Source organism: Hippoglossus stenolepis, chromosome 10 (assembly GCF_022539355.2).
Source record: "Hippoglossus stenolepis isolate QCI-W04-F060 chromosome 10, HSTE1.2, whole genome shotgun sequence".
Lineage (NCBI taxonomy): Eukaryota > Metazoa > Chordata > Actinopteri > Pleuronectiformes > Pleuronectidae > Hippoglossus > Hippoglossus stenolepis.
In genome coordinates, this window is record NC_061492.1 from 24,994,892 (window position 1) to 25,011,091 (window position 16,200).

General features: G+C 42.4%; 2 protein-coding genes and 1 non-coding gene across 3 annotated transcripts in view; 1 reads left to right on the top strand and 2 right to left on the bottom strand.

Moving 5' to 3' along the window:
* Positions 1–805: 805 nt before the first annotated feature.
* On the bottom strand, positions 806–877 carry trnat-ugu. Its single transcript has one exon. It is a non-coding gene; the product is annotated as a tRNA-Thr (tRNA).
* Positions 878–987: 110 nt separating this feature from the next.
* On the bottom strand, positions 988–9,791 carry hhipl1 (HHIP-like 1). Its single transcript, XM_035168996.2, has 9 exons — positions 9,365–9,791; positions 5,868–6,514; positions 5,579–5,722; positions 5,037–5,365; positions 3,823–3,949; positions 2,990–3,135; positions 2,786–2,867; positions 2,118–2,200; positions 988–2,013 (listed from the first exon to the last, which is right to left on the bottom strand). The coding sequence occupies exons 1-9, from the start codon at positions 9,737–9,739 to the stop codon at positions 1,445–1,447; spliced, it is 2,502 nt and encodes an 833-aa protein (XP_035024887.1). The 5' UTR covers positions 9,740–9,791; the 3' UTR covers positions 988–1,444.
* A 1,011-nt stretch (positions 9,792–10,802) lies between these two features.
* The window catches only part of ccdc85ca (coiled-coil domain containing 85C, a), a 21,815-nt gene continuing 16,417 nt past the window's right edge, over positions 10,803–16,200 (top strand). Inside the window, exon 1 of the mRNA XM_035168997.2 lies at positions 10,803–11,710. Within this exon, the coding sequence (XP_035024888.1) occupies positions 11,026–11,710 (685 nt within the window). The 5' untranslated portion in view covers positions 10,803–11,025. The remainder of the gene's footprint in view (positions 11,711–16,200) is intronic.

Consider the following 16,200-nt stretch of genomic DNA (forward strand, 5'->3'; position numbering starts at 1 on the left):
GCTAAGATACTGGGGACTCCCTCTGCTGGACTAATAAGTTAATTGCCTGAATCTGCTACTGTATTCAATAAAAGACCAGAAGAGAGTAAATGGTGATCAAGAGGTTCGATGTTCTGTCAGTAGCATGACAGGATTTTTTGGGGATTTGTGTTTGAGTTGAGGTTGAGTTTTTAAGAAATTAACACTAACCCTAACCCATGAAAAGTATTTAATGGATAATATATACTAATACTACCGACTATTTAACAGGGCGCCTTTGAGATGTGGCAGTATCAGGAGAGTCAGGACTGATGTCAGGCTGGATACAGAGAACCAGGGTGAGAGGTTAAGCCACATATTGGCAGGGTGCAAGGTGCTCAAGGGCTCAAGCCTGGCTCCAGCGCCTGAGAGGTGATGCTGTGCATATCAATGACCTTCACTGCACAGAGGAAAGTTCCCTCAAACAAACACTGAGTGGATGGAATAAAAGGCCTGTGTGACTTTGTGTTTGCCTTGGTGTTTGCACCACATTCTGTAACCATGGACGATCTGGGACTGGTGGTTCTTTTAAGGTGATTTTTTGATAATATACTTTGACTTGAATTATCATGCAACATTTAAACAGTTCAATAAAATAAATGTATACAACATTCATCGGTCCATTGTGAGAGACACTGTTGTGTGTGGAGACACCACAGGGTGTCAGTGGTGAGCTGTTTGCTGGGTGTACTACGGTCATGTGTGCTGACCTTCAGTATTTAATGAGTGCAGGCTGACAAAAGCAAACAAACACACGGAGAGAAAACATAAATGATGTTCCACCTACAGGCCCCAGCGAGGATCGAACTCGCGACCCCTGGTTTACAAGACCAGTGCTCTACCACTGAGCTATGGAGCCTGTCTTGTCTCTGACGACATTAAAAACTCCTTTTAAACTCGGTTACGGAATTGTTATGAGACTAATTTGTCAATGCTTCTCTTCCGTAAAGTAATAGTTGAGAACGTCAGTAGAGACTAGAATTGAAGCTTTTATTAAAATCACATACCAACATGGTAACCTCAGGATATAACAATACATTCATTCAATAGGTGGTGAACATTCAACACATTAGGAAATACTCTGTCTAATATGTAACTGTAATAAATCAATGCTAAACATACATTCAAATTAAACATTAAAGTCTGTCATGAAAATATAAAAATCAACTCTCATAGAAACTTTTGATTATATTTATTTACGGTTGAGTAAAATTTGTAAAGTGCCTCTGCAGACAAGTAGAAGACATTAGTGAAGAAAGAGCTTGGATAAACAGCGTTGGATGTCATCAAAGAATCCCAGCTCATTTATGGGAATGTGAAAAGTCCTCATAATACCTGTTTATGACAGTGTTAAATTGATGTTGGATTTTTAAGAAAACAGGTTAAGTTAATCATAATTAGCTCTGACTTTATAGTAGTCACACTTTTAGACTTCAATAACAAAGTCTGAGTTGCCACAGATCACCCCTGCATCTTCATAGTGGGCACAGTTATTTGTACCAACGCCGGCGTGTCTGCAGTCCAGCAGGCTGGACTCTGTCCCTTCACACTGAACATCATCCAGAAGAATCCGCAGATCCTTCCCCTCACCAAACTCTGAGTTCTTGGCTGCTTTCAGAGCGTATTGGAAGCCTAGCTGCCGGCAAACCACAGCAGCATTCTTGGTGGTCCATAGGTCGTCACACACAGTGCCCCACTCCCTGTTAATGTAGATCTCCACCCGTCCACGGTCATCGCGACCTTGTTCATCTCCGACCAGCCTTACCATTCCACTCTGGATCTCTGGTGCAGTTTCTACTCTGGATTTTTCCTTCCTGCGCCGACCTTTCCGTCTTGACTGTCTGGGTGGTTTGGTGGTGGTCATGGTTGGTAGAGGGGTGGCCAGGTGTGGTCCTGGTTCACCTAGATGGTCAATGAGCTCTTGGAGCCAGTCATGTGATTCTGTGGGTTGTGGCTCGGGCATATTTTTGCTTAATGGCTCAAGTCCAATCAATGCTAATGGAGAGACAACAGAAAAGCACAAGACCCAATATGAATACAAACAATGTCAAAAATTTGATTTTTAAATTCAGTGTCAGGTGTTTTGTTGGTGGACTCACATTCCTGCGGAACAAATTTGATGAGATGACTTTTTACTCTGACAGGAAGAGGGTCATAGTGACACTGTCTCGGTGGAGCACGTCTAGAAAAAACAGATATATGAAGTATTGTAGCGTATAAGATACAAGCTGCAGGACAAATACAATGTTTTTTACCCTGTTACTTTGAGTAGCCTTCCTTTATGTAGACAGAAATGAGGAACAGTTGAAATGAGCTATAGTAAATGAGGTAACAGAAAAACAGAAAAAAAACAAAGCTGTCTGAAGCAACGTCAGGAAGGAGAGATTTAGTACGGCAAACCTTTCACAGTGCTGCCAACCCTGCTTCATTTTCCTTCTCTATACCCAGAGACAGGCAGTATGACCTCCACATTTAGCACTAAGTTTGAGAACGTTATTTCACCACTGCTGAGAAAAGACAGAACTATCACGTCCAAGCCAAGTGTGACCATGATACTGCACATCCCTGGAGCTTGCTGAGTGGAATGAGATGCCAGTGTTTGTAATTATGAACAGATGTGTGTCTTACATATCCATGACCTACAAGCAGAAACCAAACTGCACATTCTCAATTCACAATGAGCAGTTACTGGTCATGACACGTTACAGAGGATTTCTTTGTTTAATGATGGTGAAATATGAAACTTTATAATGGTTATGTTGGTCACCTTGAGGGATCCACCACTTTATAAACGACTCCTGAAGGTGACGTAGCACTTGGTATTCCAGTGGACATGAAGTACAGCTCGCCTGATGGAAAGAAAAACATCATTAAATCAAGGGGACATTACACAAGTCACAGCTGGTGTAGAAAGAACACTGTAGATTCAGTATCAGAGGTTTGAGCTTGTGTGCATGTGGCCATGCATTACCAGCTTCATCCTCAGCAAAGGAGATGATGTACTGGTGGTAGTTGTTTATGAGTCCAGGGAAGGCGCAAGTTCGGCCCATCCCCATACAGATCTCGTTGTATTTCCACTGCCCTGTGTTTCTGTCCTCCTGCAGACTCATCAAACGCCTAGGACAAGGACACATTCATTTCAAAATACTCCCTGCATTACTACAACTACATTAGTTTATGTAAGCAGAGGTGGGATTCTTAGAGTAAGAAAGAATAAGGGATTTCTGCTCCTGAATAAAGAAAAACATCTTAGTCAAGAAAATTGAAAATTGAAATTCTACCTGAAATAGGCTTCAATCTACAAACAAACTCCAGTAATCAGATGGAATAAAGTATAAAGTAAAATATTTCTATCTGAATTGTATAAATGTATAAAGTATAAATTGGCATAAAATTAAGTAAAGCGCAGGTATGTCACAGCAGTACTTACTGTAAGTACAGTACCTGAGTAAATGCACTTATGGAAATGACAAAAAAGAGATGAAACAATTAATCATATTGTTTTTTTCTGTGAATTATTAATTGAACCAACATGTATGTTCCAGCCCCTACAGTGTTCACTGTGGCATGTCTACTAAAATCTCCCTGATTATAGAAGCTCTGCTGCAGAGACTTGTGCCATTTCTGAAATCATCAAATGCAGATCAGGGAGGTGTCTAACAAACAACAAGTTCTCTTCAGGATTAGGTCTGATGTCCCATTATTTTTCATTTGTCAAAGTCTGCTAGTTGCTGTTTTCAACACAAAGATAAAGGTTGGTATTATTTTGCTAACAAAATATGATATTTACCACATTAATCTTACCCGCTCATGAAGTCTCCAAATATGTACATGCCATTCAGGTTGGGGTTTTCACAGCCTCGGTATACGTAACCTCCAGTCACTGATTTTCCCATCTTGTGCGAATATACATAAATAGGCAAGACATCATCTGTTAAAAAAAATCTAAAGGTCATTATTGGTATCACTGTGGTTGTTCCTCAGCTAGGTAGGCCTACAAGGAATGCTGTGGTTTAGTGGGGTTGTCCAGTGACCGAAGGGTCAATGGTTTGATTCCTGGTGTTTTTAAGTCAAGATAAAATCAGTTCATTTACTTTTCTTTTAAAGTTGACCTATCAGAACAAAAGACGTCTAATTCAGGTTTTGAAATAGATTTGCTCTCCTGCTTTAATGCCAAGCTTTCATGCCTAACAGCTGAATCTGAAGAGTATTTCTCCCTGAAGAGTATTTCTTTAACAAGATTGTGTCTGAATAGCAGTGATGTATTATTAGCATTGTTGTTTTTAAAGAGATATGTCCAGCATAGGGAGGGGGTCGGTGCACTAGCAGATAAGGACTGATATATGAACAAATATTATTGTAAAAAAGTACCTCTTTATAGTATTGGGTGATATGCTGAAATTTTCCAATCGGCCACCACCAGCTCAATAACCACGGATTGATGATACATGCATTGATACATTAATACATTCGTGCAAGTGCGTGTGCACGCACATGCGCATTGGCACACACCAGTATCCACAAATGCAATAATGGAACAGCTTTCAATACTTATGATCGGAACTCACTTCAACGCTCTCTATGCAAATAAACATGACGTCATTTGTGTTGGTGAAGACCAAATGATATTGTTTACTGAGTTAACCGATATGTCCGATGAAACTGTTGTATGTTAGTCCTTGTGTGTCAGTGTGTGTCAGCGTGTCTAAAAAAGAGAGCGTGCGGAGTCAGGATAGAGGAAATTAATGAATATTAACCCTAACCCTAATATAATAAATAATAAGTGCTAATTCATATAGGTTCATTGAATGAATTCTAAAGAAGGCAGACTATTTTATCAGTATTTGTGGAGGGAGCTTGCATGGTCCTTGTATGTGGTGAAAAGCTCAGGCATCTGAGCCTGGTCTTGGTCTGAATGTGATCTTAGCCCACCATTGAAACACAATTAAAGATCTGTTGTGTGATGCTGAACAAGGGGAAACATGGATGCTTCGAAACCATCTGATTGAAATGCCTACCTAGTGAGCTGTTGGCACACAGTTTCTTATCATAGCAGGAGAAGCCCTCTTTAGCTCTCCAGCCATAGTTCCGCCCTTTCTCTATGATGTCAATCTCTTCAAACTTGTTCTGGCCTACGTCCCCACAGAAGATTCTTCCCTTTCCTTCTTTCGTTCGAGGATCACCCTGGTCCACCGAGCACCTCCACATATTGCGGACACCATAAGCATAAATCTCAGGTCGAGCTCCTCGTTCGTGTATGAAGGGGTTATCTGGAGGGATTCTGTACAATGGGCCTCTCTCATTGTCATCCACATCAATGCGCAGAGCTTTACCCAAGAGAGCTGACCTAAAAAAGATGTGGAAATATAGAAAACATATAATAACTGACCATTTATGTCATGTGAATATGCTCCTGCAGAGCTACATTAACATGAATTAACATAAATGTATTTATTATGACGGAAACATCTAAAATATCTCTTATCATGATAATTTAGTGTATTTGCAAAATTAGATTGATTATGCTTCAGATTCTTCTTCAGATCAAATATTTTCTTACTTGTTCTGAGAATTCCCATATTTCCCAAATGGGTCTCCTGCCATTCCACCGTCACCTGTGAAAATGTACAAGTAACCATCATCTGCAAAGAGCAGTTGCCCTCCATTGTGGTTTGATGCAGGCTCATCGATCTCCAGAATAACCCTGGAAGGACATCGGACAAGACAGATATGACCAGGTATGACTCCCTATTTGAGTTCATTTGTATGGTGCATGTATTGTTGTTAATGTGTCAGATCACTCAAAACCTATTGCCGTTATCTTACTTAGATCTACTGTCCATACTTACCGCTCAGAGGTGTGATCCACTAAATTCATGTCATTGGTAGATACACGGAACTCACTGATCCTGATCCTTTCATCAAAACCCACCTCCACTGAGTAATACACATACAGCTTTCCATTGTACTTGTACTTGGGGTGAAAAGTGAGTCCTAGAAAGCCTCTCTCGTCCCCTTCCCATGATGATGTTAACACTGCCTTGGTAATGTTCAAAAATGGCCTCAGCAATTTGGACCGGTCAGGAAGGTAGGTCCATACCAAGCCCAACTGTTCTGCCACAAAAAAACGATGTGTGCCGTCGTTAGCATGGACCATGGATAGTGGGTTCCGCAGACCGTTGGCCACTTCTTCCAGACACAGCTGCAGACAGCCTTCTGAGTCTGACTGAACTCGACCCAGATTCTGAGTGAGCTTTTGGTTGCTAAGGAGGTGTGGGTAGCAGTAGTCCACGTCACCAAGCCCAACATACTCGCAGAAACGTGCCTGGTCTTCTTTGACTTTGGCTATGTGTGGGTCGTCCGACAGGAAGGGGATGGCAGAGCTGCACTTTTTCCAAAACTGGAAGCAGTGGTCCTGACAGAGGCCAGGGATGGTGTGGACCGGGGTGCTCGGGTCCTCTGCATCAAAGAGGTGAGCTGCATAGGGAGAACATTCCTGGAGAGGTGGAGGAGAGATATGGGAAGAGAAGGGTTAGAACCAATGAGGAGAAGGATTCAGCACACTAGAGCTTTACTTAGTACATTAGTGGCTTTTGGCCTCAAAAACTCAGTAATCAGGTTTAATGATTCAGGCAAATGAATACAAGGTCTTTGTATCTCGGACATACATGGTCCAATTGACTTCAAACTGGACATGTACGACAAGAGTCCCGGCCTGATGACATCTACACAGAAATCATGACTTAAAATCCCCTGCTGGCAACAGGAAATGTCTTATTTTTTGCATGTTTTAAACTTTGATGTACTTCTCCTCCTCTATTGACTGCAACCATTTCAAACTTTGTCAGAAGGGCCTCAAGACATTGATGATGAAGTCTCATGGAAACTGAGTTTACTTCAAATACCATGTTAGTGGCGTGGCGTCGAATTTCAACAACTCGCAGTGACACACGGAATTGCTGTAACTTCAGTATAATTTGTTAAGGAATGGGCATGGCAAAAAAGCTGAATAGCGCCCTCTAAAGAGCAGCCCTAGCACCACGATTGACCGACATGTACAAAAATCGGTAGGGACATGTGTCATATCATTACGAACAAAAAACTCTCCTGGATCGATATGCTAGACCAAACTGGAAGTCGGCCATTATGGATTAAGTGGCCATTTTTGACCATGTACACCATTTAATTCAGTAAGTGTAATGTTAACTCCATTGAGATTAAAATATATTAAAAGTTTTAGTGTATGTCACACGGAGTGACCGTGGCGTGGCGTCAAAGTTTGATCCTTCGCCAAAGATCAAGATTCAAGATTCAAGATTCCTTTATTGGTCCCACACACATGCACACATGCACACGTGTGTGGGACATGGGAAATTTGTCCTCTGCTTTTGACCCATCCGTGTGAACACAGCAGGACACAACACACACAGTGAACACACAGAGCAGTGGGCAGCCATGGACGGCGCCCGGGGAGCAGATGTTGGGGGAGTAAGGTGCCTTGCTCAGGGGCACTTAGACAGTGGGGTAGGGAGAGTCCTCTTGGACTTGAACAGATCCAGATCTCGTCCATATCCAGGTATGTTTTTGTCAGTCCGTGGTCTCGAACCTTCCAGTCTGATGTCCGTCTTTTCTACCACTAGTCCACCGCCGCTCCGAAAGGAGACAAAGTTATCCTAACTCCACTGTGCATTGTCCAATCGGCCCCAAATTACTCATACTTCATCAGAGCCCCGACCTGAACGGATCTATTAGTCTGTATGTAGTGATAGTGATAGCGCCACCTACTGGGAACAGGAAGTAAGCCTTGTTTTACATTTTAATTCGATTTACATGAACACAGTGCTGCTCACAGCCAGAGTAATTATTTTTATTTTTATTATATTTATTAGCTGTAGGGATGTACTATCATTAATGAAATAACTATCAACACAAGAGACCCTGGCCACACACTGTAGGCAGCAGTGTAAAGTAGCATAAAATGGGAACACTTGTTTAAAGCCTGTAAGCTCTGCTGACAGTTCACTCACCAATATCAGTGATAATGACATCATAATAATGACATACTAACACTATATTCATAAAGATCCCCATTGTTTGGCTGTGTCTGAGCTTTTGTAGCATAAAGCTAGACAAAACGTTATCCAAACCATGTTGCCAATACTCCCACTAAAAGCTCTTAGTCCTACTCTAAAGCTACATGTTTTGGATAACCATTGTCAGACTGTCCAGTTGTAGTCAAGACATATTTGTAGAAGCCGCTTCTGGGACACCTTATCCCCCATCTATCAATCAATAAATCAAATTTTATTCGTATAGCCCATATTCACAAATCACAATTTGTCTCATAGGGCTTTAACAAGGTGTGACATCCTCTGCCCTTAACCCTCAACAAGAGTAAGGAAAAACTACTACAGGGTAAAAAGAAGGTAGAAACCTCAGAGAGAGAGACACATGTGAGGGATCCCTCTCCCAGGACGGACAGAAGTGCAATAGATGTCACGTTTACACGTGACATCTATTGCACATCAGAAAGACAAGAGTATTTGCAGCATTGATTAGAATAATGGAAGGTAAATGAATTGATGGATTATTGTCAGTAAAGGTAGAGTAACTCTACATCATGCTCTTAAGCATGAAGGTTAAACCAGCTATTATTCATAATAACTTCATAATAATAATACACTGCTAAGTTATTAAATTCATTATTTATTATTATTATTTATTTAACTCTATTGGATGTCTGTCATTGTAAAACTAAACAAAACAGATGAAAGGTATGGATGCAGTATACGTTTAAATACAGGTCATTCTGTGTCATTCCGTTTTTTCTTCTATTTTAAGTATTATAATGTCAGTATGGGCAAACCCAAACACATAATCGATATTAGACTGCAACCATCTGTATTTCAAGTTGTCAACTGGACAACTTTAAACTAAATAAAAAATAAAAAAACTTAATGAGATACTCTTTACCTTTTTATCTAATTTAATTGGACAGCGCTGGTCAGCGATTATCTACAATATATGTGATCCACATTTGACTGCAGAATAAGTGGGTGGTACTGTGGGGTGTGTGTGTATTGGTGTGTGACTGGGTTTAAAGGGAAATCAGTAGGGTCTGACCTTTACCTTCATTCAGCTCACTTTTGGCTTCTCAATGAGCATAAAGCGCCAACATCATGACATTTCCCTGCAAGAGCACCTGACTGCATTCATCTGTTTGTGTGTGAAAGTGTTTGTCTCCTGCTCATTTAACGGCCACTGTCTTTGCTGTCAGCTCAGACTCTCGGCGCATGATGGAGATGTTTTGCACTAAGCAGAGCGACCTTTGCCCATGCATGCCTACCTGGCACAGCAGCTCCAGGACGTAGCCCGCACAGTTTGCGTATCCGTGATAATCAAAATGATCCATAACTTGATAGAACCTGGCCATCAGCTCCTGGTCCTTCTGATAATCACAGCAACCAAAGTCCTTATACATGACGCAAAAGTCGAGCTCCCTCAGCGGTCGGAAGGGAGGCTTAAAATCCAAACACTGCGGGTGTAACATCACAGGTGCGACCCAGAACATCGAAAAACACAAGACGCCGATTGGAGAGAGCCACAGAGGACGCAGGACTTTGCCGTAACACCGCCGCATTCTGGCGAGCGGTGGAGACCACGGAGGAGCGAGTCGTGCACAAGCGGCTTCCTGTGTGCACTTTGCTCCGACTCCGGTCATCCGCTGAGTTTGGCGCTCTGACGTGGTGAACCTCTGTGTGTACTGGTAGTACCGTTACACACACGCGCACACACACACACACACACACACACACACACACACACACACACACACACACGCACACACACACACACACGCGCACACACACACCGTGACAAGAAGCCAACCAGCTGCAGAGCACGGTTGCTACTGTCTATGGATCAGCCACATCATTCTACAGCAATAATGATACTGCTGACACCCCTCCACACACAACATCACGCAGCAGGCAGCTCATGGAGAGTTTTGCAAGTTCATACCTTTAACTAATATATTTTGCAACATGTAATTGTATGTCATCTCCTGCTGTCCAGCAGATGGCAACCTAATCCAAGCTAGATTGCTGCATTCAAATGCAATCGTTATAATAATAATAACAATAATAATCATCATCATAAGCGAGGAAGATTTTCATTGAAAGAGTGAACAAAGGTCCTGTTGGTATTTTCCCCCACAGTCTTGAACAGTGGGGGCTTTGTTCATTTCCAGGTCATGAGATGGGGGAGATGAATATTTCTAAAATAACAACTGACTTAATGAAGCATGATTCTGGTACTTTTTAGGCCATGTTGAGAGAGCAAAGTGAACCTCATCTCTAACTGCGGCAGTGCACTTATTCTAGTAGCCTATACTTGTCTTTGTATTACTTGTATTTTTTAAATGACGACAGTGTGTTCATTTTGCAAATGCATCCTTCTGAATGATTGTGTTCTGTGTGTATTCCACTTCACGAGTGTCAAACTAGTTTTAGTCATGCAGAAAATATAGCTATAGACTACATATTGTGAGCAAGAATGCACATGAATAATATATTCACCCTTTAATAGTGATCTATATTCCACACGTTATTTGCTCCTGATTTTGATGAAGTAATATCAAATCAACTGTTTAATATACAATATACAAGTTTGTGTTGCTGCCTACAGAGGACACTGTTCTCTCTCTCTCTCTCTCTCTCTCTCTCTCTCTCTCTCTCTCTCTCTCTCTCTCTCTCTCTCTCTCTCTCTCTCTCCGGTCACCGGTTTCAGACAGTGTCTCCATGCTGACCCTCCACTGTTCATGTTAAACACGGTGAGGTGATTCCTGCAGTGTGTCATGTGTAGTTTTCTCTGCGGGTGAATCCAGAGCAGTTCAGATGAACACGGATCTCTCTGCAGCCCGGTGCGTTGTCTACCATGGATCTGCTTTTCATCATAACGTAGAAGACTCGCGATTTATTTGGGCGACAAAAAATAAACAGCTGGGACATGGACTGTCACGGGACGGATGTGAGCAAGCTGTCCGATGAGGAGCTGCTGCTGCTGGGGAAGGAGGATGTGATCCGGAGGATGAGGAGGCTGGAGAGCCGCAACATGGACCTGATGCTGGAACACGCGGACATGATGAAGGACGTGAACCGGAGCCTGCAGGTCCATCTCCATGAGATCCGGAGTCTGAAAGACGTCAACCAGAAACTTCAGCACGATAACCTGGAGCTCCGGGAGCTGTGCTGCTTCCTGGACGACGACCGGCAGAAAGGGAAGAAGGTATCCCGGGAGTGGCAGCGGTTCGGCCGCTACACGGCCAGCGTCCTGTGGAAAGACGTCGGACTGTACCAGCAAAAGCTTCAGGAGCTGGAGGCCGGTCAGGAGGCGCTGAGGATGGAGAACATGGAGCTGAAGGAGATCGTCCTCATGCTGGATGAGGAGAGGAGGGGAGCCGGCTCCCGGAGCTCCATCGACAGCCAGTCCAGCCTCAGCAACCTGAATGGTTCGGTGTCGGTTCGGGACAACGGGGATGGTAGTAGCACGTCCAGTACTGGGAGCATCGGTAGTCCGGACCACCACCCCCACAACCACCTGCATAAAGCCCCCGAAGCGAAGACAGCATCTCTGAGAAGGTCTATGGACGACCTGTCCGCCGCTTACCTCCACAGAGGCACCGGGCTCCATGGTGAGTGATTCAAAGATCAGGGTCTGAGGCTGTGGCCTGTCACTCACCAGGTTAGCTGCACGAAGTGCAAGATGGACAAGTTTGGAAACTTGAGCTGAATCATTATTATTTCCGTTGGGCTTCGGGTTAAACAGGCTGCAACACACAGGGGAACTAAGAGAAAGCAAATGTGGCAAACTTCAAGTTACAAAGTGATTTATATCTCATCTTTAAAACATGAAAATCACAGAAACATCACATGTCAATGATCGTAATTCTTGACATAGTTCTTGACAAACTCAAACTCCAATACAAGTTTGATCCTGACTTTCAGCTGTAAGGTCTTTTTTAAACAGATGGGGTTTGCTTGTTAGATCTGTGGAAATATAAACTCAGGAGTTGTTATACTTGAAGGACTTCTCGTTTGTGTTGGTATTAGCTTTAGAGAGTCCATATAAAACCAATAGGCTGGTAAATGGACAATGAGTTGCTGTTGTTAAAACAGTTGTTACATTGACAGAGGTTAAGTTTCTGTTAATATTGAATCCAGTTGCCAAACATGTTCATGCTTTTTGATTCATGCGGATATCCTTTAATATGGAAGGTGGTGTTGCTCGTCATGTTAATAATAGTTACCATTTGCTGTCATTCTCAGAAAGTCAGCACTGACCTCAAGTTAAACTCAGGAGAAACAACATGTTGTTAAGAGTTAAATACATGCTGGGATGTATTCTGACAAAACATATCACCACCTTAGTCAGGGCTCTAATCCTATTCAGTTCACTTACCCACACTATAAATGTATGCTGGTCACTGGCTCTATAGCAATAGACTGTCCCCACAGTGGAAATAGCAATGTTAAATTCTGGTACATATCTGGGTATCACTCACCTCATCCAGCACCCGGTAAAAAGGTTGAGGCTAAACATTTTTGGGGATTTCAGAAATAATTTAAATAAAATAAGTGCTTATCTTCTCATGTGTAGAACGTTGTTTTTGGACTAACTTTTCATATGCACACATCACAGACAAGTACTGGACAATACTCTGTGTTTTCAGAATTTCCTTTGGTTAGTGTCCCAAATGCCTGTATGGAAATTGGAAAATGGGCTTCTGTGTATTCTGCACCAGCATCATGGAAATTAGTGCTATCAGGCTGACTCATAAAGATGTCATTGTTCTTTAACATCACATGAGTGGTTACGAAGTTGATACCTTCAAATTATGACTTCCCTATGCGTGATCGTTAGTTTAGAGTAATGAGGATATAGTATATTCAGAATAACAGAGACTACAGAGCATGCCCAAAAGGCTAATTCAGAGTCCTCTCCTTACTAGGGCCTAATTGTTGAGGGGTACGAGGGTTATAAGCCCCAATCATTATACTATCACACTGAATTATAAATATTGACTGTTATAAAACATGATAAAGTGGTTGATTTCTCTATTACATTTTCAGCACAAACAAGAATCAGAATAACTGATTTCACTGTAGCTACTTTTCTACCAGCTAGTTGACAACATCTGGAAAGTATGACAGATAAATAGTCATTATTTCTAAGGTATATCAAGTGGTTATTCTTTAGTAAAAAATAATATTTAAGAAATTAGAAGTACTTAGTACTTGTTCAAACCAAAGGTCCTTGTCTCCAGGAAGAAAATGACATGGTTACATATCAAAACAAAGCAAAACTGTATATCTAGCATTTAGTTGGCTAACAATATGAACTCAATGATATCTAGTCTAAACTCAACCACACATAAACAATAATAAAAGGGAAAAAAGATAGGATTAAAATAAACCTATAACAACATACTGTATCTCGATGTGCACTTATAAGCCTTGTAGAATATGCATGATGATAAAATATAAACTGCACTTCATGTATTTAAAACATTTTTGAAAGTTATTGGTTGTAGCTTATTACAAAATGGACTCACAGGACCATATATTAATGGCACTCAGTAGAGCACATATCTCAGCTAAAGCTCATCTGTACTTTTGGGCCTTAGTCTTAAAGGGGACATAGCATGCCCATTTTACCACAAGTTGATATGGTTCCTTGGGGTCTTAATGAAATGTCTGTAACATACTTTGGTCAAAATACCACAAGGATCATTTAAAACAGCACCCTTTTTACCCTGTATAAAACAGCCCTCCACAGAGTGACCTGTTTTGAGTGCCTGTTCCTTTAAATGCTAATGAGCCAGCTCCCCCCCCCCCCATGATTTTAAACGATATAAATTACATATTTTATATGATATAAATTATCAAATATGCATCCCATACTTTGTATTCCCCTTCTGTTGTCCTGGAGTTTTAATTTTCCCAATCACATAATTAAATGTCCCCCTCTGCCCATCCACTACAAGCACACAAGCAGACAGACAGAGAGAGAAAGAGAGGTGGGGGGGCTATGAAGACCATCATTTACCCCGAACCCCGACATTCAACGGGTACAACAACAATCCAAACACTGGAGAACGGCGCTGCGCTGCCTCGCAGCCTCGCTTCCGCGTCCGGTGTACCCCGGCGTAACTACTGTAACCCGGCGTAACTACTGTAACCCGGCGTAACTACTGTAACCCGGCGTAACTACTGTAACCCGGCATACAGTAGAGCTGAACACTGCGGAAGTCTTCCACACAGCTGGCAGTGTGGAAGACCGCTGCGAGGCAGCGCAGCCGTTCTCGCAAGCGCCAGCCGCCTGGCTGTTCACACGGACGAGCATTTCTCCGCTGGTCAGCCCCATAGACTGTATATATAAGGTCAGCCCGCGATTCTGCTTTCTCCGCTTGTTGTTGTACCCGTTGAATGTCGGGGTTCGGGGGTTACAGTAGCGCTGAACACTGCGGAAGTCTTCCACACTGTTGGCTGTGTGGCGCTGACACAAATTCCAGCTCACGCACGGGAGAGCGAGCGGTCGCTCCCGAGCAGCTGCTGCAGCCTCCCAGTCCCAACGATCCAGACAAATGCCACATGTGAGTGAATCGCGAGCTGACCAGCGGAGAAATGCTCGTCCCGAGTGAACAGCCCGGCTGCGTGCTTGGGAACGGCGCTGCGCTGCCTCGCAGCCTCCGGTGTAAACCCGAAGTAACGAGTGTGGGGGACGGGGGTGTGTGGGCCAAGACCATGTAGGGAGACTTCCAGTTCCTTGTTACGACACAATACCCAGGAAGCGCAATCGAGTCGCTCAAGCATGACGTTTCTGACTTAGAGGAACTATAACAAAACGCGCGAGTGTTTTTTCCCCAGAGTTTTTGGGTTGGTAGACATGCCAGATACCCACATTAACCTGTAGAAGCACTAACAAAGTGGAATTTGCATGCTATGTCCCCTTTAAATTCAATCAAGCTGCACCAAATTACAAATAATCAACGATTTCAGTCTCCTCAGAATGTTTTCATCAAGATCCATGTATTATTCCCTGGGGAATCAGTTAAAAAAAAAAAAGAAGAAAAATGCCCCATCTCGTCAAAATGTAATGGGTTCTATTTTGGCCCATGTCCCATACTTTCAACAACTTTATGGAAATCCATTCAGTAGTTTTGGGATAATTCTGACCCAGGTAAATATCATCAAATATAGCTCATAAAAAACAAACAGTCAAGCATCAGTAGTCAGAGAGAAAGGTGCAACTCTCAGATTGGATTGATTCTACAGTTCTGTAGTTCTCAAGCTTCAGCCTTGATCTATGATATATAATATAATATATAACATGTTCAACTTTACAGACAAATTGTTCTCTCAAATTGTTGTTGGATTATTTAAGGTTGATGTGAGTATTATGTACGTCGTCTATCTGTGTGTATGTGCTGCCTTCTACTATTTATCAGTGGTTTTTCTACTCTACTCAGCACATCAGTGTGATGAAGGATTTTATTGCTGGAATAGTAGCTGGAGACTGACTGCCTGTTTTATAGTGAACAAAAACACAGATTTCTTTGTGGGAGAAGAGAACCCCCATGTGTGATAATATATCATATTTACATGATGGTTAATATAAAACTTCAGATCAGTCTTTACTCACAGATTATTAAGGCCTTTCTGCTCCGCGCATTTCAAGTGCATGACTGCACATGGTCCACTGACCTCATAGTAAAACCAGGATGAGCTTTGAAATCAATAACTGCTTGAGTAAACACACACATCCTCGACTCACTGATTCAGGTGGTGTTTTATAGTCACCTTGTTGTTTGCTCATTCTCTGACTAAATGACAGTGTCTGGCCCGGCTTGGCTTGGCACAGATGGCCCAGAGCGAATTACCATTACCAATATGACAGGAGCAATGTAGGAAGTCAGCTGATGCAGTATAAAGTGTGACAAAGTCCATGTTTGAAGAAGGTCAGGGTGGATACACTGGATGTAGACTGTGGGTATAAACCTGTCACTGACCATGTGTCTCACGCTGCATTTTCCTCCCATTCTGCTTCCTGTCTTCTGTCACCGTTTTCAAAATCCCCTTCTCTACAGGAAACAACAGCCTTGAGCCTACACAGTGAAAATAA